The sequence below is a fragment of the Sesamum indicum genome, linkage group LG4 (genome assembly GCF_000512975.1).
Source record: "Sesamum indicum cultivar Zhongzhi No. 13 linkage group LG4, S_indicum_v1.0, whole genome shotgun sequence".
Taxonomy (NCBI): Eukaryota; Viridiplantae; Streptophyta; class Magnoliopsida; order Lamiales; family Pedaliaceae; genus Sesamum; species Sesamum indicum.
The window spans coordinates 10,368,447-10,393,771 of NC_026148.1; the positions used below are offsets into that span (position 1 = coordinate 10,368,447).

The 25,325-nt window shown below is 31.1% G+C and overlaps 2 protein-coding genes across 4 annotated transcripts; both read left to right on the forward strand.

Moving 5' to 3' along the window:
- LOC105160535 (MADS-box protein AGL42) lies at positions 2,734 to 10,475 on the forward strand. Of its 3 annotated transcripts, XM_011077960.2 has the most exons (9): positions 2,734 to 2,785; positions 2,927 to 3,037; positions 3,609 to 3,800; positions 7,626 to 7,704; positions 8,230 to 8,291; positions 8,406 to 8,505; positions 8,955 to 8,996; positions 9,079 to 9,120; positions 10,121 to 10,469. In XM_011077960.2, the coding sequence occupies exons 3-9, from the start codon at positions 3,619 to 3,621 to the stop codon at positions 10,241 to 10,243; spliced, it is 630 nt and encodes a 209-aa protein (XP_011076262.1). In that variant the 5' UTR covers positions 2,734 to 2,785; positions 2,927 to 3,037; positions 3,609 to 3,618; the 3' UTR covers positions 10,244 to 10,469. The 3 variants fall into 3 exon arrangements, with proteins under 3 accessions (XP_011076262.1, XP_020548859.1, XP_011076263.1); XM_020693200.1 differs by lacking the exon at positions 2,734 to 2,785 and having other exon boundaries at positions 2,835 to 3,037; XM_011077961.2 differs by lacking the exons at positions 2,734 to 2,785; positions 2,927 to 3,037 and adding an exon at positions 3,053 to 3,398 and having other exon boundaries at positions 10,121 to 10,475.
- On the forward strand, positions 17,648 to 21,118 carry LOC105160536. The gene is made up of 4 exons (XM_011077963.2): positions 17,648 to 18,345; positions 18,440 to 18,543; positions 18,738 to 19,853; positions 20,060 to 21,118. Exons 1-4 carry the CDS (start codon positions 18,105 to 18,107, stop codon positions 20,834 to 20,836), a joined length of 2,238 nt encoding a protein of 745 aa, XP_011076265.1. The 5' UTR covers positions 17,648 to 18,104; the 3' UTR covers positions 20,837 to 21,118.

Here is a 25,325-nt window from a genome sequence, read left to right on the forward strand (position 1 = left end):
ATGTGTTGTATTATTCTAAATCTTTTAAACAAATTTTTGCTGAGGTGTGGAAATAGCACCGAGTTGTATTTGGAGCGCTTAAATGGAAGATCAAACTATCATAGTTTCTATAAATTTGAAACTTGACCTGTATCGAGTCTATGATTAATCAAATTTAAATTTCTTACGAATTTTTCATTTTCTAAACCATCATATTTCATTCAGTTTAATCTAATTAAAAACTTAATTTTCTCATTTTAAGATTTAAACTCTATCCATACCCTCTTATTCCAATTAGTATGAGTTCGACTCTAAGTCTAATATAAAACTATTAATTTGAACTTGGATAGTAGCTATTAATGAATCCGAGTCTAAATGTTGCTCGTCCCTTGATAAATCTAATAGCGGACTATAATATTACTAGGGTTGCCGAGAAAAAATTTAGATTTGCTATAAAGCTCTCCGCACCAAGTCGTTCTTCTTGACTTTCACATGCATGAATTACACCCTATCATTATTCCTTAAACATGCATTAACTTTACTAAATGTAATCTTTTATATTCATATGGTAAATTGAGATCACACGACTAAGAGATTCTAAATTTGAGTTAAAAAAACGTGATTATTATCTACTTTATAGTAATTTCTCTTTATTTTAAATATATATTCTTCAATTCAAAATTTATCATCATATTTAATTATTACTTAATTAAATAATGTAACGAGCTGCATTTATCCAAATAAATAGATAAATATGCCCTGACCCTGAATTTGCCACTCAATCTAAAGGTGCTAGCCTTGCAAAAGTAATTAAGACTTTAGCATAGTGCAATTAGATAGGTTGAAGGCCCAATTAAGTTCCATCAATTGCAATACTACCCTAGTTAGCATTAATTATGGATAATAAGCATTATTGCTATTTACGAGGTTAATTAACACAAAACTTAGTATAAAATTTGGTAGTATGCATTTAATAGGTTAGATAAGAGGTACCAATTAATTAATATTTAATGGAGTTAGGTTGGCACGCTTTACCTTTTTACTTCCATGTACGTACTATCGTAGGAAGATATGAAACAAGTCAAGTGGGTGTGGAGTCTCAAATTCCTTCTTCCTCATGACAACCTAATATTTGGCCAAACAACAAAAGAGACGACAGGGCCAAAGTGACCCTACCATCACCAGACTCGATCATGTCAAGGTCCTAAATCATGGGACTATCGATAAGGCCATAACCAAACCGGGCAGGTGATCAGACCCACTTGCACACACCCAAGAAGCAGCCGAATTATAATCCAAATTAGGTCTATGACTCGATTTAATTGTCCATGGTTGTGGTTAGTGTGTAATTTAAGGATAAATATTATATATAGTTGGGGGAAAATAGCTTTTTTCCTCTTATATTTTACGATTAGTACATTTTTAGTCGCATTAGTTAAGAAATTCTCTTTAATGGTCTCATAAATTTAAAAAGAATCTTGCGTTTAGTTATTGCATCAAATTCTCATAATAATCTGATCATTGTGGACAAGGACCGTGCTAAGCACATGTTAGTTAACTCTTCAGCCACTTTAGTCATGCGCATAGTTCTTTTAGTTCCTAGTTACGGGGTTTTTATTAATAGTATTATAAGTTTAAAAAAAATCACTTTTAATCGTTTTGTTAGATTCTGGATAACACTCACATGCTTTTTCTATCATAATACTAACAAAATCAGATAAAATAACTAAAGTGATTACTTTTCAAACTTATTAGATTATTAATGAAAACCCCATAATTAATAGAATAAAATATATACTGATTTTAAATACACCGCCAAAAAAATTACAATTTCCACTTATAGTCGCGATGTGATTGATTTCTATCCTAATATTTTTAGTAGAAACTTCCCGCAGAAACCAAACGAAGAGATCAAGAAAGGGCAGCCTCAATCATTAATTTCAAGTATCCATTACCAAGGGTCGTATATATATAATGACCCAATTAACCTTGGACTTATAATTTACAAGCTAAATAATTGATGTTGTCAACTAGCTAAAGTTAGGTAGTAGTTGGAATTTTGTTTCGATTATCTACGAATCAGCAGAATGAGATTAGGGTGTAGGTTTGGATGTAAGCCAAGATATATAGGTTGTACTTGAATTAGGTATCAACTTGTGGAAATACATATTATATCTGAGATGTTACATATATATGTATACTTCTTTTAATTTGGACCAAGTTTAATTGAATTTAAATCAATTGTATAACAAAAATAATACACTTATATTGTTATTAATATACCGTACAAAAATAGTGACAAATCACATAGTAAGTTTGTTATATATTAATTTAGTTCAACTAAACTCGACGTATTGGATGAAAATTTTCCTGTATTGAAGTTAAACTCAATTTTATTTAAAAAAAACGTGGTTTACAAGTAGGGTGCATTAAATGAATTAAAATTATAACATTATAGTAGTGTTGCCCACTTGTAGAATTATATAAGTACTAGGTAACGACGCTGCATATATACACAACGGAACAAGCTAACATGAGTACTACTACTGCTGCCAACTCTTACCATTAATTTGCAAGCTTGAATCCAACAATACTGGTCCACTCAACAACGTTTTATCACCGTATGCGTTGTCGCCATGCAATTCGTGGGCTCATCACGTCATAGTACGATGATGTTGAACCCCCCCACCCAGGCCCCTGTATGTAGTTGCGTCCAATTTTCAAAAATTTCTATAATAGCTGTTAAAAATCTACTGTTTTCTTGGACATCATTCTTTATCATTTACTAAAACAAGATACTACTACTGTAAGAACTCTTCTTCTTCTTCTTCTTCTTCTTCAAATTCACCCCTTTTCTCTCTCTTCTCTCTCTCTCTCTCTCTCTTTCTTGTTTTTTACATTTTTGGGTTTACCTTTTTTTGTGGGTATTGCCTGTTTTGTGGGTAAGGCTTGATGGAGAAAGACAAGGAGAATAACAGATATATGACGAATACGGAAATGTTGGGTCCTGTGGTCTGAAAATAAAGAGATTGCTGCATCAATTACTATCGCATTTTAGGTGAAAGATCCTTCCATCCTTTCCCCCTCATATATTTTTTGCCATTAAAGTGAAAAAAAAATAATCTTGAAAAAGTTTCATGCTATTCTTCTTATTAGTATTATTCCCTTTTCTGAATCCCATTCTCAACTAAGTCTCCCGACTCCTACTTTTTATGCTCTTGAGAGAATAATCCATACACTCACCCCATTTCCCCCTTATAATTTTTCCTCTTCTGGGGTTTCTTACCTCATTCCAGCTTTAGGGTTCATCTTTCCATTTCCCTGAAACAATTATTCAAAATTAACCCTAAACTCTAGGGTTCACTTCACAGGCGCTGTAGCTTTTACCACGTTTTAACTGAGCAGCATCAGAAATTTTGGTATGTAAAATTACTAGGGTGTTTTTGAGTACCAAACTTTCTTAAATTGTGCACAAGTTTCTCCATCACCCCACTTCTTTGGGTTGCTATTTTGTGGTGAGAGATTGGAGTTCTTGAGGGTCATATCATTCCAAATTTGTTTTTCTTTTTTCAATATTTTTACTTAGCATGATAATCATGAGTTCTTGAATGATATTTCTATATATGTAGAGAATTAAAAATGGTGAGAGGGAAGGTTCAGATGAAGCGAATCGAGAATGCATCGAGCCGGCAGGTGACGTTCTCCAAGCGCAGAAATGGGCTGTTGAAGAAGGCGTATGAGCTCTCAGTCCTTTGCGATGCTGAAGTAGCTCTGATCATCTTCTCTCAAAAGGGAAGACTCTATGAGTTCTCAAGCTCCAAGTAAGTCATAATTTTTACTTGTAATTTTATTGCAGCAGTGTACTACTTATTCACTTTGTTCAATGTTTGTACATATGTACCGTGTTTGTTTTCGTGCTTTCTTGAATTGCTCTAATTGTACGTACTATGTATGGAGGTAGGAGGTAGGAGGTAGGAGGTAGGAGCATGGTGGTGTTATTGTGCTTGATGAAGCAACTACAGTACATGTGTGTATGTATAGTCATTTCTTAGTCAGTTCAGGATTATATACATATATATATGTTCTCCACAGGTCTGATGCATATTATGTTAGTATATGTATGTACATGCAAACCATCATCTCATTTTCGATCCCATTCTTGTTCTTTATTGTACTGTGGTAATTTATTGTACTTTGATATTCCAAGTATATATATGTATGTATGTATACGTATTTCTTCTTTTTACAAAGGTTGTCTGGACTTAGATGGGGGGTTTTGTGCAAGTATTTGTGTAGTAATATTACACTAATTTATGAGTATATATATTATATGGTACTTCTGTTTTGGAATTAATGTAAGTCTTACATACTTGATATCTAATAGAATTCTTAATTAATAAGATTTCACTAATATTTTTAACCTCGTTGACAATATTGTTAGTAGTATCCCATACAGCTCAATTTTCTCATGGGAATTGAGCAATTCATGTCCCTAAATCCCTTTACTTTTTGTCCAATTATTTTCATGCAAACTTTTTCTGTCTGAAATTTATGATTAATTTTGCTTTAAACAAATTAAATATTCTATACTCTTTGAACCATTATTACATCACACATAACACCCTTTTCTGAGAAATAATGTTGTATTATCTTTTGTATATCTAAGATATTAAATATTAAACGTTTCTTCTCTCTGACAGTTTAATATTTTAGATATACAAGATGAAAATTTAAAAAAATACTATATATATGCCACGAACCTTATAATAATTACGTGACATATATCAATTATCATCGTGTTTATATAGGAACTATATACTATTATATCGTTTGACGTATAGTAGAGGTATTAAATATTAAATGCATTTCAGTCCTTCAATTAAATATTCAATTTTAATACTAGGAATTCCATTAATGAAAGTGGTTCATAGGAAGGGGATTGAACCTTGGAAATTAATATTCTTAACCATTTAAAGACTAGTTGGATTTCTTTTCATTAGATATTTTTTTCTTGTAGGCGTCTAGTTTACTTTTTGTAATATTCATAGGGTTATTGAATTAAGTATGCTTGATCATGTAGGTAGGTTTGGTGGTTTCTTCTGCACTAAAGTTGGGAACTTTGAATTTTGGTGGAAAATTAATGCATATGTGCTCCATAGTGAAGGTGAATAATTGCAACTATCTCAAACTAACTTGGATGTCTTAGGCAGTGATTGCGAGTGCTTTGAAAAAGCATTCTTCAACTTCTAATGTTTAAAAATACCTTCTAAGTATTTGGGATGTCACTTTACCATTGTAATTAGAGTAAATTATATTTTGTCATTCAAACTATGCAAGTAATTTTTTAGCAATCATGCAAGTTTATTTAATGTGTATGAATGGATAATTTTATTACTTAGTGGATGCATTATTGAATTAATCATTCAGTTTTTCTATAAGTATTCAATATTTTAATAATATAAATGATAAATATCTCTAGAAAATTAAATATGAAATATACTAATTGAAAAAGAATTATTATTTTTTGGAAAAAAACACTATTAACAATTAAACTCTTGTTTGAAGAGCGTTCTATCCTCCAAACACTACCAAATGTACCTTTTATTTTTTTTTTAATTTTTTTTTACAAAATGCTATTCGCTTTTGATTCAACTACAACTTTCAACTTTATTTATAAAAATTACTTATCTAAAAGCAGAAGGATTCGCAAATAATCCCTTAGTTTCACTTCCATAGGCTAAATTTTCTTCAAAAATTATTTTATCCTATCAAGTTTTCAATTTACTTTGAAATTGTATCGGAAATTTCCGTTTCTTCCTTGTTCTTTTTCTTCTTCTCAATAATTGTTCCGTATTGCTACCTATATATACATGTAATGAGGTATGACATGTTGAATTCTTGCCTTTTGATTGAGGATTGGATGAAGGTTGGTTAAAATGGTACTCAATATTAAGATTATATTTAGATGAGATTTATTTTCTAGAGGTATTATACAATCTCATGAAGATTAAATGTGCAGAGTGTATAATATCATATAATATTGAATTATGAACAGCAAATTAGTTGCACCCCTTTGTCCTCCAAGTTAAGGATTGTGGCCTTTTTAAACATCAAATTATCTCTAGGTCACAATTTTAGACAAACATGTGTTTGATTTTCCTTTCACATAAGAACAACTATGGAGACTGCAAAATTTTTAAACTTGCCCAAGGAGTTACTTGAACAACATGTGACCTTTCAAATTTTCTATTTGAAGAGACCACCATGTTTCTTGTACCTTTATGGAAAAACGATTGTACTTTTATCACCACATATATAATGTCATAAACCACACTCTAGTGTTTGCACATGATATAATGCAAGACAATACTAGGCATATATATCCTTCGCAACTTAGATGCATCTTTGATCGAGTATTTCAGGTTATTTGGCGTTTTGTCTTTTTAACTTTTAAGGGTAGCATTTTGGTTTGCATCTTTTAAATTTTTATAATTTCAGTTATTTTTTCACTGGAGCTCACCCTCATCGCTGAGAAAATACATGTACATCACACGAGGCTTTTTAAAATTGGACTACTATTTTTATTGGCTCATTCTTGCTAGTATTTTTGTCTTTTAACTTTCTAAGATAGCATTTTGATTTTTCATCTTTTTAATTTTTGTGATTTCAATTATTTTTTTCGCTGAAATTCACTCTTTTCGCCAATGAAGTTGAACTTTGACAAAAAAAATGATTAAAACCATGAAAGTTAAGAAGACGCAGAACCAAAATGCTAACTTAAAAAATTAAAGGATGAAAATATCAAATAATCTAAATTACAGCACAAAAAATACATTTAATCCTATCCTTTGCGGACAACAACTTTGTCAAACATACTATGTCTCTTTCCTAATGTTGCACTTTTGAAATTAATAATTGATTTAATGATCTAGTCACATATTTAACTAATAATAACAGATATGAAGAAAAATGTTTGAACGGACTAATGGTAGTTAAGTTGGAGTTAGGATTATAGAGGAAAAGGCTACAGTGAGCCTGAAATGAATGCCAATATAACCTAAAACCTTCCAACTTTTGTCAACCAACTCTCTTCAGAACCCTAAGACTCCATTTTATAAAATGTTAAAGGGTCAAGAATTAATATAAGAAATCTCTCTCCATCTCTCTCTCTCTCTCTATATATATATATATATATATATGTTTGTGTGTGTGTGTACCTATATTTGTGTTCTACGGGGATTCAAAATGAAAAGCATATATAAATGTGCTTTTAGATCAAGAAAGCCTTAACTAAAAGATGTTTTTTTTTAAAACTGCGTGTTGATATTCAGTAGATGAAAAATGACACCCATTATTTACAAGACGAAAATTGCATTCTTAATCAATCCCATGAACAAGAATGCTGATTATATTTTTCTCTTTTTTCTCACTTTAAAACAACCCGTGTTTAGTACATATCAGATCTTTTAGGATTATATTATGCATGTTTCTTTTGCTTTTTTTGCAGCTTGTCTCAATTAGTACCAAAATTTAGCAGTTTTACGCTTTACAACATATATATAGACCTATATACATACTTGATGAATGTCATTCCTGTTATTGCTCGCATTTGATTCATCATGGCTTCTTATGCATGCAATTTTCAGCATGCAGAAGACAGTACAGAGATATCTGGAAGTCACCAGAGAACGAAATACAGGCATAGAAGTTGAACATCACACACAGGTTCTCTGCTTACTTCCTAGTAAAAACTTGATCTCATTTCAGACATCAGACTAATTATTTTATACATTCACCACTCCAACTTTATTTTCAAAATCTTGTTAGTGACAATAATGTATAAGTTGTAAGTACTGTAGGTAGTTGGCGACACATTTATTGTTACAATAAAAAGATAACAATACTTATATTTATATTTATTGGGTTGTTATTATACATATGTTTTATTAATTATTTACGGTGACAATTATACGCACCATTTTTTTGAGTACTAATTGTTGTAAATAATAAAGTTTTACACAATAATTGTCACTATTAAAACCATAAATATCATTATGTGACAAGAATATCATCACCTAATTTTTTTATGCTAATATACTCTTTGTTTTATCTTGTTCCTGCAGTTTTCCATTTCCTGGCTTTGTGTGATTCTTAAACTACCCCATTGATATCAGCCCTATATATACATATATTTCCACGAAAACCTCGATTTTTTCCCTTCCTAACAGTTGTTTGATATCCGAGTTGCAGCATTTAAGGCATGAAGCAGCAGTCATGGCGAAGAAGATAGAGCTACTAGAGAATTGCCACCGGTTCTTAATTAGTCTTACTTATCCTTTTAAATACGCATAATGCACATAGTTTCAAAGTTTTCCTAAGTGGAGCAATATTGTAACTTATGAAATGAATTTTGGGCGTATGATCAGAAAGCTTTTAGGGCATAATCTGGGCTCGTGTTCGTTGGAGGAGCTTCAAGAAATTGACAATCAGCTCGAAAGAAGCTTAAACAACATAAGGTCGAGAAAGGTACGTATATATATGATCTTTCTACCTACTGTTTGATCCTTGAGGATAAACTTCAGTTTCCTTAAATTTTGATGATTAATATGATGATCATTACAAGGTTACTTATGATGTAACTACTCTTGGCAGTCTTGAGATGTATAAGATTTCTAGCAAACCGTATTTAATTCAAATGTTAAGTTTGATGAAGCTAACTATACCAGGCTTACATATAGAAAATAATACTTTTTGTTCTGTAATTTGGGATCTTCCACCTTATAACAATTTTGGTCTCATGACACATTCATGTTGGATATTTATCGAAAAATGCCATGTGACCGTTAAGTGTATGAGAAGGCCAAAAGTGTTAAGGCCCTAGGGTGCATGACGGAAAAGTGTTATTTTCCCACATATATACTATACAGATTTTTGAAACTGAATTGAAATCTAATATTTTCTTATTTATATTCCAGGCTCAACTTTACAAGGAGGAAATAACAAAATTACAAGCAAAGGTGCGATCAAACTATTGACTGATCACTGATTTATATACTGTTTACGAAATTTCTGTTACCTGAATTTCTATCACAATTTCAGGAGAAGCGTCTGTTAGAAGAAAATGAAAGACTATGTGAAAAGGTAAAATTTAAATTCAGGCTTCCTTTTCTTTGGAAAAGCTTAATATGTCGAACTAGCTTGACATTCTTCTACATCGTATCTACTTGAAGTCTTGTTCAAATGATTAGTCATAACGATGAGACATATCCTGTTGGTTCTTACAATACATTTGTTCTCACCTTAGAGCATTTAACTTCCGGGACATAACTAGTAGCGAGCATTCCAGGAAAAATATAAAACTATCATCCAAGATTCACTGCAAGACATATGACCTTATGTGGACGAATAATTAAACATAATTAGCCGTTGTTTCAACAAATGAAACCAAAAAACTAGTTATAATTAAAAACCATCACAAATGCTTTAGACGTAGCTACGAACTATAACAAATATATACTTTAGTTAATTATAACTAAGACCACAATAGTTGTGTATGTTCAATATTTCGATTTGCCACTCGTTTGTTTAACTATAGTGGATAGCACATAGTATTCATTTACAATATAGGGAACTATCCAATTTTATTTTGTAGTGATTAACGGGGAGACATTGTCAAGAAATTGTTTTTGATAGATTGTGAAATGTGCAGGAAAAACAAAGAAAAGAATATGGAGAAAGTTGCAATTTTATCTCAAAGTATGTGGTGGTTTGCAATATAGTTCCACATCTTCTAAAATAACTAATATTAGTCCTACATTTTAAAAAAAAATTAACAAATTAGTCCCCACCATAAAAAAGAATTGCAATGTCTTGAACTAATTTTGCGACGTTCTCATACAACGTGGGACTAATATTGCAACAGTGTGACTAATTTTGTAATATTTTTCTAATCAATTAGACTAATATTAATTATTTAAAAAGTATGGAATTAATATTACAAATCATCCTAAACAAACTTTGGGACCATAATTTCAATTTTGTCAAGAATGTGGGTTGGCTGGGGCAAGTGGTTGAATCAGACTTCCTACTCCAATAATATACCTACAGACTCCCTCTGATATATTGTGAAAATGGTGTGCAGATGGGTTTGAAGCAAAGGCATGAAAAAGGGAAAGTAATTGGGAGTTGCAGCCAAAGTACACAGAGCTCAGAGGTGGTCACTGAATTGTTTATCGGCCTACCAACCACGAGAAATGCCTCTTGATGTCTTTTTCTTACACAAAAGTTTCATATAGTAATTATTATTATTATTAATTTGGTACAGATAGTCCATATATATTAATAAATAAAATGCAGTACCAGCGGAATATGTTAATTTATATATGCCTTCCATATCTGTGTGTTGGAAACAACTTGTGGACAGATTCATGTTATTACAGAGATTGGTTGCCTAACACTACTTAATTTCGCAGCTTCAAATGTAGACTGTAATTCAGAAAATGATAAATTTTGGTAGGGTAGAATGAATCACATTATTCATAAAATTATGGCTGCCTTGTGAACGATTATTTTATTTGAATTATATATGCCAATTACATGATATACTTTTCACTTGATTGATTTAGATCTATGTTGACTGAGCATATACGATCTTAACTAAAATTAGTTTTCCTAAAAAGAGGAGGTCCGGATTTAGATTTGAGTTGATGGCTGAGCTGAGCACATGCTATCTCAACTAAAATTTCCTGAAAAAAGGGAAAATTGGAGTTAACGTATTATTATTTTTATCGGACTTGTTTTGAATAAAAATGATGACTACATAATTAAATAAATATCAAAAAAATAAGCAATACATTATTCGATCAATAACCTCACATTACAATAAACTGATATTACAATAAAATCACATCGAATGAGGTATGCAATATTACTAGTAACCGAACTACATAATTACATCAGTTAAACATAAATCTTGTGTTGCAATTTTAAGAGTTAAACTATTCTTCAAATTTGGCTAAAATGATGAAAATTATGGTCCCTTATTTAATAAAATATATAGGATGTAAATAAAATACATAGAACGTTGTTCGTTACGAAATACTTTATATAAACCATAGATAGCTAGAAATTACAAAATATATAGCACTAGGGTTGTTTTTTTTTTTTTTATTAAGTATATAGCACTAGGGTTGTAAGTAGTATCCTTCGGGATCAAAAATTCAAACGTTGTTTGTTTTGAAATATTTTATTGTCCTACAAAATAACTTAGGAGGAGGGTAGGCAGCAAACAGTAGCAAGCTGCCAAAGGTTTCCAAAAATTGTAATTTTAGTCTTGTAATATATAGAGGTGACATATATTTTTGGTCCTGCATGAATTGATTTTGATAGTGTAGTTTTGTAATTTTAAATTTTGTTATAATTGGTTTGAAAATTGCATGTGACTTGCGTAGGATCCAATTAAATTATAATTTTAGTCTTGTAACTTAGGAGGCATTGACAATTTTAGTCCTGTAATTTATAAGAGATGATATTTTTATCCTGCACGAATTAATATGCAGGACAAAAATTAAAATTTAATTGGGTTATGTGCAAGTCACATGCAAATTTTCTACCAAAAAGACTAAAGTCTAAATTGCAAAAATCGATTCAGACAGGATAAAAAATACCATACTTCTTTAATTGCAGGACTAAAATTACAATTTACATTCAAACGTTTAGACTTGTATTATCACCAAAAAAACAAAAATGATATTTTATCATAAATTTACAATGGAAAAAATACATGTCTTCAATAGAAACTAATGCAACTTGGACTGTTCATGAATCCAGACCATCGTATAGTACCTCGTCAACTGTCTTATTCATGCAACAAAAATCATGAAACATTTTAGATTGGGTTTTTTATTTCAAATTTTGCATATTATATTCACAACTTAAACACTATGATAAATTAATATTATTAACCACGTTAAATAAAGTAATATGAAAATTTAAATTTTTACTACGATTAATCAGTATTTGCAATGATTTTTTATTAGTTATGATCAAAATATTTGTAATGGTTTAAGCCGAAGCTAATGTTGTGGGCTCACTTGTAGAATCAACGGCTAGGCCAATGTGGAGTTGTGGTTGATTGGTATTTGCAATGATTTTTTTCGTTTGACTATAGTAATTAATTGTAACAAAAAATCATATTTTGTCTAGTGCACAATTAGAAATAAATAGTTCGATTTCAAGAAAATTGAATTAAGAGACCTAAATCTTCAACTTATAAGTTGTTTTAGAGCTTATAAGTTTTAAATATTTATTTGACTATTTTTATTTTTAAAGAACTTATAAGATTTCAAAATAAGATATTTTGAATCTTATAAACTTTTTACAAAAAAATTAATTTTTCTAATTTTTTTATAAAATCTTATAAATTATATTGAATTAATATGTTATGAGACAAAAATATCCTCAATTCATTAGCTCACACACTCTCCTCTCTCTCTCTCTCTCTCACACACACACACACACCCTTTTTAAATAACTTATCGGTAGCACTTGTGAAATATATGTCATGGGTTGAAATTCTAAGACGAAAATTGGGGAATTAGTTTTTATTCTTTTGAAAAATAAAAATATTCAATTTCAAATTTATAAAAGAAAAAAAATAATAAGAAGAAAGGGAAAGGAAAACTAAAAGTTCAAATGACTAATAAATAAAATCTGAAATTGATTGAATATTAGGGTCTGAGCACAATGATAATGTACCCTATTTTGCAAAAAGGGGCTTGTGATAGGACTGACATAGAGCACCGTGAGATTCGGACCTTTACAATTTGTTTGTGTAACCATTTTAATAATTGTAGGCTTTTCATGGGGTCATTATCCTGCAATTCATACCCCCAAACCTCAATACAATTATACCCACCACGAAAATTGGGTCTTTGGCTGAGGAAAAATAAAAGATTTTTTTTTAAAAAAAAAATAAATAAATAAATTATAAATTTTTTCTGTCAATAAATATACAAGTCAACATATCAATAATGATTAACATATGCTATTATTTTTATGATAAAAGTAATAATTCCAAAATTATTTACTTTTACGGTAAATAAATAATTATCATAAAATTGACTAACGCCCACATACAGGTCAAATTCTAACACAATTTTATATTCATGAGGTCTTAACCGCACAAATTGAATTGGCCCTTTTTAGTAGAAAAAAATGATTTTGAGATGTTTTTTCAGCTTATTATGAATTTTTTATTTTTTCTTTTTGTGGGATGGATTCTAAAGTTTCTTGAAATATATCAATTCTATGTCTGGTCCAAATTGATTTTCGTCAATATAATCATTTCCAATATATTATAAACTTAATTATTTTTGCTTTTTCTAGTGAATAATTTTGTTTAATGGAAGAAGATCAGTTAGTTGGACATAGTTTAGGTAATAATTAATAATTTTTTTTGGGTAAAATGTAAATTTTATTTATAAAATAAGATCGTACAGTACAAGAAAACTCAACTGGTGTTTTCTCCCTCGATAGGCCAAATGATACACCATAATCTATATAACGCATATGAACTAACAGAACGAGATAAATTAACATTGATAATCCTCTGTCTAATATCTTCCACAATAATGGTGGCTATTATATTCGATGGTCGCTCTGTATGCTCAAAGCGTCTCAAATTTCGTTCCCTCCAAATGTGGTAAATGCAAGTAGCCAAGAGTGCACGATAAGTCAAGTTAATCATATGTTTTCCTCTCCATTTCCTTGCAGCTCACTCAACGTCCCGTGACCACTCTCTATTAGCCATTCAAATCAAACAATCTGTCGCATCGCTGTCAGGCAGCTTATGGCATAACGGCATCAAAAGAATAGATGAGTATGTGTCTCCATTGCAACCTCATCACATAATATACAAGCATCCTCATCACATAATATACAAGCGCCCTCATCACATAATAACAGATTTCTGTCTTAATACGTGATTTTGCTATTGATGGTAATTCCGATTTTTGCTTGCATGAAACATAGATGATATATATAGCATAGAGTTGGACTAATATAATTTCATGAAAATAGACTTCCCCAATTTTTTCAAAAATGCAAAAAAAATGCTCAATCAACCCCCCAATTATCTCATCTAGGTAAATTAAAGGAGGTAATGGAGCTTCATAACTTCACTTCACTTTACTTACTCAATCCATTTAGCTCCCAAACCTATCAAATCTTTTATTTTCATAGCATTCCACATGTCTTTCATCAATTTATTCATTTAACCTACTGCTTCTCAATTGTTTTTCCTATATTCTTGCTTTAATCCTTATCAAATTTTTTACTAACTTAAACATTGAAAAATATTGATCCTTATTTTATAGGTCAGTCCCTGAAATGATTATCGAGTTCTCAAGTGCTCCTACGACTACAGTGCACATCAATAGATTTGATTACAATTACGCTTCACTTAATATCCTTCAGTTATTGTAACATTTTAATCAAGAAAATTACACAGTTAAATTTAATATATATATATATATATATGTATTTAAGTAATATATTTTTTTCAATTATTTTTCTCCCGTTCGTCCACCAACAAAATATGAATAAAATACACCGACATACATATATCTCAAACACCCAACTACGTAATAACTCAATTTATAGGAACCAAAAATACGTCGATTGCCATAATTGGAACTCAACGCTTTCTAATGTTCTTTGACAATTTGGATTTGATGTAGTTTGAAAAGGATTAAATGCAATTTACCTTTTGTGATATATGAAATGAGCATATAAACTCTTATTAAAAAAGAATTAGCAGATTATCCACTTATTAATGATTTTGATAGAAGGTAATTTGCTTCATTTTTTAAAAACAAATAATTTATCATTTTATTTTTTATAATTTTTTTTTTTACTTATTTATCATATCAGAGGTTTAAATTGCATTTTTTCCCAATTTGAAAATCATAAAAACGAAGACGAGTGGTAGATTGGGACAAAGGAAACGAAGTCCTTTTTCTGTTTGCGGTTCTGATGTTACACCGTTTTATGCTACTCCCAATCAAAGCACTAAACAATGTACGGACCACGTACAATCATCAAAGCAGATAATGCTCACAAATCGCCCAATAGTGCCCTTTGTGCCTTTTCTTTTTCCCCCTAAATTACAATCAACTTTTTTAAAATTTAACATAATCATATATATTCTTTATTATTTTAAAAATTATTAATATAACTAAACTAATCCGTTAGTCTTCTTTAAATTTTTATCTATTTTTTCTATAATCAATTAATTAAAATGCACTTATAGACTTATGAATTATAATTTTATTTATATTTTAAATTTTTATTAATTTTTTTTTTGACTGAGTTGACTATTTCTTTCAATTCCCTCTTACATCTTCACACGTTAATGCATGCGAGGAGGTGTATTTTACTGTTATAAAGGTAGTTTAGTTTGAAAAAAATTATTTGATTTGCAATGAGTCAGTAATAAGTCAATCGATAAATATCAATTTTCATTCAGTTGTTTTGTTAAAATCATCAAATTCAGTTAATTTTGACTAATAAAGGGACATGATTGTTAGATGGAAGCAAAACCTCGAAGGCATTACATATAATTTTTCAAAACACAGAGAATTTACGCATGATTAGACTAAAATTGGAGGTAATTATCTGAAATAACAATCTCTTTACTAACTCACTTTTGTTTTCTTACTGCATATTTAAAGCTAAAATATTTTAATACTTCTATAAGTTATTATTTTAATTTTTTTTATTTAATTAAATAAGTATAAGAAAAAAAAATTATACATACGCATTCACAGTAATTCAACCGTTAGTATATTATTATATTTGCACGAACTAAATATTTAAGAAAAACTCAGGATGCAAACACTATCATGAACCAAATATAAAAAAAAGCTGGATAAAAAAATCCAACTGAAAAAAAGAAAATCTATTTTAAAATTTATATATATATTAAACTATCTTACTTAAGTATAATTAATTAATAAATAATCGATCTAACACCAAATTTTCTTACATATATTTTCAAATAATTATCTAAATAAAAAAGATAATGTTGATATTAAAGTGAGAAGAAAAGAAAAAAAATGAACAGTGGTCCCAGAGAAATTGTGAATGATAGTGGGAGTGGGAGTGGGACTGGGGGCATCCAGACGGACGCCCCATACCGACACAAAAGTGGTGGTCACTGCCACTGCTACTGCTACTTAAACAACTGAGATTTTTTCAAGTTGGAATCAGGCATACCTCGTAATATTAAACTTTAACCCTCACCTGTGGATTCTTGGGTCTTGCACAATTTTTATTTCTTTTAAGTAAATTTGTTCTACGGACATGACAAATGGAATAGACAGAGCAGGAATCAAATTATTGGTTTGGATGTTGGAGATAGATACTTTGATGATTCAAAGCCTGGGAGGGATGTATATAAGCAGGTTGGAGATGGGGTGGAACGGGTTTTGGATCCAAGTAGAGGCGGGGTGGGTTCAAATGCAAGTGATGCACAGTTGTTACAGTTAAACACGAACGAATCTTGAATCCAATAAAATCCGGTCCATTATCATTCCTAATTATCCGTCTTTCAAAGCTCAATAGTGGCTGCAAATGTATATTCAGCATGGTGAAGATTGTTTCAGGTAAATGGGATGTTTATGAGAAATATAAAAGACTTTTCTACATGTATTAATCGATGTGAATGAAAATGTACCGTCAAAGGGATGTTTGGCTTCAATTTTGGTCCATCTCAACGTGGGAGGCATCGATGAGCTGAGCACGCATATCTACATCAACAACGTGTCTAAGTTGATACTTTTTGTTAATTTAAATTTATTTTGAACCTAATTTTAATTAATTGTAGCCTTATCCAAGCACTTGAAAAAAAAATAATTATTAGCTACAATTTTAATAGTTATGAACTAAAAACTATGACAAATAATTTTATTGACCATGGCTAAATAAAATAGATGCAAAATATAGACTTTTCATCAAGAAAAAAGTTATTTGCCGTGTCAAATGTTTTCGCCACCCTCATACTTAGCTAGATATTACGCCAACAATAATTGCATCGTCGTGGTCAATGACTATTTGTTACGATTATTTTATTTTTAATCATGTGTAATTTTATATTTTTTTTTTTTTGTTGTGAAGAGTGTTATTAATGATTATTTTTTAAATTAATACAAATTAATAGCTTGTTAGAATTTTAAAAATAGATTAAAGAGGTGCTACATGAAAGAAGCTAACGGAGCTTTTGAGTTATAATATTTTGTAAGTTTATTACTCTAAAATTTTACTGAATATCTCATAAAATATTCTAAACAACTTAATAACTGAAGAGAGGTCACATTACAATTACAATAAGGTTAAATTATAATGTATTATTTTAAAATTTATTATAATTATAAATGTTTCTCATTATTTAAAAAATTATAAATATTTTTTTAAAATTTATTATTATTTAATAAATATGATAGTCCATTATAAAAAAATATATACTAAACGACTGTTAATTTTTAAAAAAATATTTTTAATTATTCAAATAATAAAAAAATATTTATAACTACAGTTTCAATAATATTGCAGATCCCCAATAAACCAGCCTCAAAATTTAAAAGGTGTGGAGGGAGATGGGACAGACACACACACACACACACATCGTCATTGCCATTGCTGTAACATGCTATATTTTTATACTATAAAAAGAGCGTTGTCATTTCGTCATCCTTCCAATTCCCAAGAGCAACACAGAGGCACAGGCAGAGAGAGAATTGGTTCTCTGCTGCTACTCTGCTCTGGTAATGCTTGGGAGTGAGTGATAATAAACTGTTAGATAAGCAGGCACCACCGCAGACTCTCTCTCTCTCTCTCTCTGTAGAGTGTGTAGTGTGTGTGTAATGAGCTTTTAAGTTTTCTTTACATTTTGTCATCCACAAATCAAAAAATGGGGTTCCTGCAAGCTTCCTAATTAAGCATTTCTAGCAGCAGCAGCAGCTTTCTTGTAAACAAGTACCAGTGTGTCATTTTCGCCTTGATATTTCTTCCTTAGTAGTTCAGATTCTTTCTTGAAAAAGTAGTGTGGTAGGAGTTGGAAAGTGGGTATGGGCAGGGAGTGGCTATACTGGATTGGCGGCGGCGGAGGTGGTGGTGGAAGTGGGAGGTCCTCCACCAGGAAAGGGAAAGTGTCTGGAGAATTAACGGGAGACGCAGCGGCCACTTCAGCTGGCTGCATGTGTGCTGTTTTCCAGCTGTTTGATTTGCATCATTTTCCTTTGAATCAGCAGCACAAGTCTGATTTCCCTCCTGAAAGTCCTCTTCAAGAACATGTCACTACATCTAAAGGTACCATTTTCACACACAAATTATACACATGCAGATTTCTTTAATTTTCTGTATAAATTCTGAGTCGATTATTGAATTTCCCTCCTCCATGCAGGAGTAGAGGCACCAAGAAACAGCTTGGAGCTGGAGCAGCTATCCACCATGAATGCTGCTTCAATGTCATCAGCCATGAAAGATGAAGAAAATTTAAATTTCCCGGTGAGTAATTAATGGCCATGTTTTTTTCTCATCTTATTATATTTGACATTGTCCTTTTCCAATTAAAGCATAAAGATGGGAGTAGGGAAAAAAAAGACAGACGGGAGTTTAATTTCTTGAGTTGGAAAAGCTAGTAAGGATTATGATGATTTGGGTATCGAATATTGGGCTCAAGTTTTTGGAAATCTGTTCAGGTTGGCATTCAAATCAAAACAAGCAAAACGATGGTATCATCACCAAGAGTCTCCACTTCTGCATCAAGATCAAGAACAGATGATTTTTCTTCAGAATGCAGCAGTAATTCCCCTGGAGCAAAGACTCCAAGTCTAGTAGCCAGGCTCATGGGCCTGGATGTACTCCCGGAGTGTAGCTCCCCTTCATTTTCCTCCTCAAATTCCAGGTCCCATTTGCTCCGAAATCCCCCCAAAAAAGAGAGAAATCTTCTTCAGAACAGATCAAGCAGAAACTTTTCTGATGATGATATCAGCGTCGGGGCCCGGTCCTTACCCGAAACACCAAGAATATCATCAGCCAGAAGGTCTGACGTTGAGTATCACAGGCTCTCTCTCCAAATAAACAAGGAGAACATAATTGAAGAATCTGCACACTCCGACAAAATGGTGGGGCGAAGGGGAAGATTTTCCAGGGTACAGCTGCAAGATGAGAATAGAAGTCCAGGCCATTATGCTAAGCAAATTGTGAAGCAAGTTAAAGAAAGCGTAAGCAGAAGAGTGGGGCTCGACATCACCAACACCGGCAGAAATAGAGAACAAATTAGTACTAGAAGAGATGAGAACCTCATTCTTCTCAAGCCCATAAAGAAAAACTCCAAGAATTTGTCAAGATTTGAGGAAGAAACTAACCCTGATGGAAAACAATCAGTTACACCATCTTGTTCCCCAAGGCTCAGATTCTTGGACCCCAACAAGAACAAACCACTAATCATAAACTCAGGCACCAATAGTCCAAGAATTTCATCATCTTCTGATGCTCATCAGCAAGCACAGGGCATTACAAAGCCTAAGCCTCAACCGATCATTCCATTGCAAGAGCAGCAGCAGCAGCAGAAGGATAGCAAGAAAGTTGGAGGAAATAATGGAAAACGTAGTTCATCACATCTCAAGAAATTACCCCCTCAGGCTTCTGATTATGCCATCAGAAACAAGAAAGAGGAGCCGTTTGTTCTTTCACCAGCAACGAGCTTGGCAGACAAGAAGCCCAAGAAAACTCCATTATCAACTGATATTCTCAACATATTGCATGTCAAGAAAGACCCTTCTCCTCCTCCCACAAAATTACCTCAAAAACAGGTAATTTTAATTCAAAAAAGAAATTTAAGCTCATGTAGATTAGTATCTTTTCGTTTTTGCAAGTATTATTATGAATGTGGGCATGATAGAAAAATCCAATTCTAATGTCATTGTCGCATAATTTCATTTTGTTCCTTCTTTTTTTCCCTGTCAAAATTCATTTATTCACTTTATTTGTTTTTGCGTTGGTTATAATGCACCCTCAGGTATCAGATGCTCTTTCATCGAAAAGGAGCACACAGTTATCTAGTAAAACGAGCCATTCGTACAAGCAGCTGCAGCTACACCCAGATAAAATATTCAGTGTCCCAGAAAACGTCCTACCAGACAGCACTAACGGTTGCGCCACCGCTCCCCCCGGCCGCACCGCGGCGGAGTACGGAAGTTACATCCAAAGAATCCTCAACCTCGCTGGCATCATCAACAATGTCAGCACTCCATCAACGTTAGTCAAATGGCACACTTCTTCACACCCCATTGACCCCTCAATCTTCCATCATCTCGAACTCTCTCACCCCAGCAGCAGCAGCACCACAACCTCCGCCACTGGCGGTGGCTGCAGCACCATTTTAAGTCGTCGTTGCAACAGAAAGCTCATTTTTCAGCTAGTAAACGAACTTTTGTCTGAAATTTTAAGACCCCACTTGAATTTAAGGCTGCCGATTCCTCCCATTACAAGGGTCGAGCATTTCCCGTTGGTTGACGAACTGTGTAAGAAAATAGACAGCTTTCCAGCGTCCAACTGTCAGGTTCTTGAAGACATTGATTCTCTAATAGATAAAGATCTGCGCAAGTCGCAATTAAACGGGTTCTTTGAGGAAGAATGGGAGAACATAGTCTGCGAGCTCGAAACTGAAATTCTGGAGTCGTTAGTTCGTGAAACGGTGGCGACGGTGGGTGGGCGTACGGCGGATGAACGGACAGAGACTGACAAGTATCACGTGGGAGCTTCACGTGATCTGATGCCATTGGTTGGTTTTTAATGGGATCTCATGTGGAAGATCACTAGACTTGTATAAAGTAAAAACGGTGTGGAATTAGAGGGGACACAGACACACATGGGTAATTTCGCCTTTTTCTACTTTTCTTCGAGTTTTATTACGGGGTACAGGATTCCAGTTTGCTTACCACGGCTTATCTTTTTAACTTCTTTCTCTAGATTTTGATGTAATTAAGGTAGTGTAAATAATAATATTATCAGTTCAGGTGTAAGTTTTCGTGTAACTTTTACTATTTGTTGCAAGTGTTTTAGCTGGTAATGTATAATGGTGAATTTTAAATTTTATAATAACTTAATACTTTCTATCTGTGAATCCATTATGAAAATAATTATTGTCGTGTCGATCAGTAACAATTTTTTTATGTTTTTCTTGAAAATCAAATTTATGATTTTGACTCTGATATCAGTATTGGACTAATATAAAAAATTATAGTTGATGATGATAATACAATTCAAATTTTGAACAATACATCAACTCAAATGCCATATTTTCTTACGGACAAGCAATAATTACCACACAAACCAACAAAATACACACTACTCTTTGTATCTATACTATTTATTGAGAGAGAATCTTTTACGATGTAATTATTTTGGTTGGCAAAATATGGGTTACTAAAATATCTTTAATTATATTTATTATGTTTTAAACAAAAAAGCATTTTTTATTAGTAATTTCTAATTCATACACATTTAAATTAATTTATTTTATTAATTTTAGTTTTTTTTTATTTATTCCTATCCAATCACTTATATCTAATATAATGAAAAAAATTCAGGAACCCCCTGTGATAATAGAATTGTTAAAAAAAATCCTATGAAAATTAAAGTATCAATTGCCCGAAACGGTGATGGTCGATATGATGACTATGATGAAGGAACTGCACGCCAGCTCTTCCACTGCTGCTATCATAGTCGACCGCTTCTACCGCTCCAACATAGCCTCCGACAAACTTCGTGCCACCGAACGATGATGTGATGATATGGGCTGTTGAGAAGGGTTTAGATTATGTATTAATTTTTTTTTAATTTTGTAATTGAATAATATTTTATATTATAATAATATTTTTTCCTAATTTTTCATATTTCATAATGTTTATTACATTCTATTATTTCATATTTATTCAATCAATTAAATTCATAAATATAATTAATTAATTAAATTATTTATTATAATATTTTAAAATATATAAATTATATTTTTTATTAAACTTTATTAAATATATAAATTAAATAATATATAAAAATTATTATAAAATAAAAAATTAGGAACGATTTTAATAATTGTAAAGAAAATATTACAAATCTAAATAAATAACCGTTCCTAATACCATTGCTAAAATAATTCTAAAAATATATTTCTAAATAAGATTGATCGTTCCTAATATCATTACTAAAACAGTTTTGAACACTTATTCTTAAATAAGATTGACTGTTCATAATACCGTTACTAAAACAATTTTAAATACGTGTTTTTAAATAAGATTGACCGTTCTTAAAATGGTTACAGGAAACTGTTCCAAACAAAAATTTTACCATGCCTAATACTATTGCAAAGATTGACAAATTAATAAGTTGTTTCAATAATCGTTCCTAAATATATCATCAATACAAATAAATACAGTTTCAAAATTTAGGCATGAGTATTACAAAGACCGTTCCAAGAATCCAAATGTCATCCAACCCATTTCAAAAAATAATATTTTTTTACACAAAATCAATATTTGGAACGGTCACCAACAATGTGTTATAGTGTCCCTTCCAATCCTTCATTAACTATTTCTAAATATTTGTAACGCTGTGTATAATGATGGAAGATGAACCATTCCAAAATCCGGTTCAAATTAATTTTGTCAATTTAAAATAGTTCCAAATAAAAAACAATCGTTCATAAACCCACAACAAATCCCACCTTTTTTTTTTTTTTTTTGTAGTGTATATGGGAGAGAAGATCCGTACAATCACACATAAAATAATATCGTAATTGTTAATCAATTACCTTCTTTAAAAATTAAAACTCTTTATATATAATATCTTAACACTATCAAATGTTAAATCTAATTATGCAAATACCTATTTGCAATATTATAAGTACATTATTTGAAACTACAGTTGTAATTACAAGTATACATCTAAAACTTTATACAAACACCCTCTAGGTAAATTGCACTAACACCACTTCAAAGGGTACACCTGTCACTAAAAAAAAATTACTATTGGATACAATATTAATGATTATGGCTAAATATTATGGTAAATAACTATTAAATCATGGTTAAATACAGTAGGTGCAAAAAACTCGCTTTTCCCCCATAAAAAAATTATTTGCTACAGCTAAGAGTTACAGTAAAAATATTGGCCATGACTTTTAATCATGACAAAATATATATTTTAGCCACCCTGATAAAAACCACGACCAACAGCCACTATATTGTTGTGATCAATAACTGTTTGCTACAGCTATTTATAATTAACCATTATTAAATATTATATTTCTTGTAGTGTGTAATTTCATAAAGAGTAGGGGTGTTAGTTTATAAAAGTAGGCTTGAATTTAAGGGGGTGTCGATGCAATTTACCCTAATATATAATATTTTAACATGTCTCCCCACGTGCTAACTCTGTGCATGTATAAACATTTCTTTTATAAATGAGCAACAAGATTCTATTCTGAAACCTCTTCTTTGACTTGATTCCGAAATTATATAATTTACCACTTTATTTAAAAATTTAAATTGGGAGAGAAAAAAATTATTTAATAAGTAATATCTTAACAATAATCTAATAGAAAATTAAGATGATCCATAAGAGAAAAAAGTAATGCTATAATCTGAGTAAAACTTCTTACATAATGTGTAGGTAAAAATCGAGGCACAATCTGACAGAATATTCACATATATGATCCTTAAAATAAAGTATTAACGTAATACAGCGCCCTGATTTCAGAGCCGTTGGACATTTCTCCGATTTGAATTTTGGGTTTGCATTCAGGAAAGAGGGAAATGCTCTTCCCCATTTTCAAATTGCAGATAAGCCCACCAGACACAACTGCACTATTTTACCACAATACTAATAGTATATATTATCATTAACATATACATATATAGATAGAGAGATACAATATACATATAATGCCCCCCACCCCCACCCCCTGCTGGTAATAGGTGTCAGTGCATGAGAATATATTGAATAAACATATATCAAAGATTTCCTCAAAGTTGATAACAAGAAGAAGACCGTGTTTGTTTGTTTTTCTTTAAATAATAATTATAAAGGATAATTACATTAATTTTTTAAAAATTTGATATAATTATATATAGTTCTTTCGTGATGTAGGGATTTTTAGTGTTCCTGGCATTTATTTTTGTTTAACAAATTCATCTTTCGTTAGTAAAAAATTCACTAAATTTATAGATATTAACAAAAAAAAAATTGATTGGAACTATAGTTAACCCCGACTGAAACAAACTGAAGATATATATATGTTATAATGTTAATATGAACAAACCCACATGGAAGAAAAACAAACGTTATGGGAACTTTCTATATATTTAACCTTAATTAATTTATTATTGATTGGGAAACAAATATTAATTATATTAAATGTAATTTTTTAAGTCATAATGAATTTAAATATAATTATACCAAATTTTAAAAAAAATTGGACACAAATACGTGTGGAGAAGTAGCAGAAATATTTAGAGGGTGAGAGTATCAGTGTTCACTCATACCCACCACCCACATCTCATTCATGCCACTGATGGTTTTGATTCCGCTGCAGTTCAATGCTAATTATCTCGAGAACAGTAGTGCACTTACCCTCTTGTTGGGGGTTGTAAAACAATTTCTTTTTCCTTTTTTCCTTTTTGGATGGTTGTATTTTATAAGATATTGTTTGAATTTATTTTGGATTGCTTATTAAATTTGAACTTAGATTGACTTTTATTTAATTTATTATTTAGTTTGAAATGAACATTAATCAAATTCAATTGATCATATGGTCTGGTTTTTTAAGATATAGTTTTTAATTTTTCAACAGATCTCTTCAAATAGATAAAAGATGTTAAACTTCATCATAAATATTTTAAAATTTTGAACTCAGATCAGATTGACTTAAGTTGAATGAAGCCTTTTAACTTAAAAATGCAGTATTTTAGTGTTTGGAAAAGTCGCTTTAGCTTCTAAAACATTAAAAGGAAAAAATGGTCTTTTTTTTAAGGTGAAAATTTGAAGCATATAAGGGAAGAATGGTCTTTTTTTTTTAATTTTTTTATTTTCAAAAAAATATTATATACACATATACGTTAAATGAAACCAAAAATTAAAAGAATTTGCAATAAAAAACCCAATTCACTCCTTGTTAAACATTCCGGAATTTTAATATTGATGGAAATTTCAATTTTCCCTGCAAATTATCACTTATTTAATTGAGAAAAACTCTTCCACTACTCTCTTAATCTGTTTTCTGCGCT

Excerpts from the sequence above, each read along its gene's own strand:
- LOC105160535 (XM_011077960.2), top strand. The coding sequence starts at position 3,619 with ATGGTGAGAGGGAAGGTTCAGATGAAGCGAATCGAGAATGCATCGAGC. Across the intron at positions 7,705-8,229 it reads AAGTTGAACATCACACACAG|CATTTAAGGCATGAAGCAGC; the intron begins GTTCTCTGCTTA and ends TCCGAGTTGCAG. Across the intron at positions 8,997-9,078 it reads TAACAAAATTACAAGCAAAG|GAGAAGCGTCTGTTAGAAGA; the intron begins GTGCGATCAAAC and ends TCACAATTTCAG.
- LOC105160536 (XM_011077963.2), top strand. The coding sequence starts at position 18,105 with ATGGGCAGGGAGTGGCTATACTGGATTGGCGGCGGCGGAGGTGGTGGT. Across the intron at positions 18,544-18,737 it reads AAGAAAATTTAAATTTCCCG|GTTGGCATTCAAATCAAAAC; the intron begins GTGAGTAATTAA and ends AAATCTGTTCAG. Across the intron at positions 19,854-20,059 it reads CAAAATTACCTCAAAAACAG|GTATCAGATGCTCTTTCATC; the intron begins GTAATTTTAATT and ends ATGCACCCTCAG.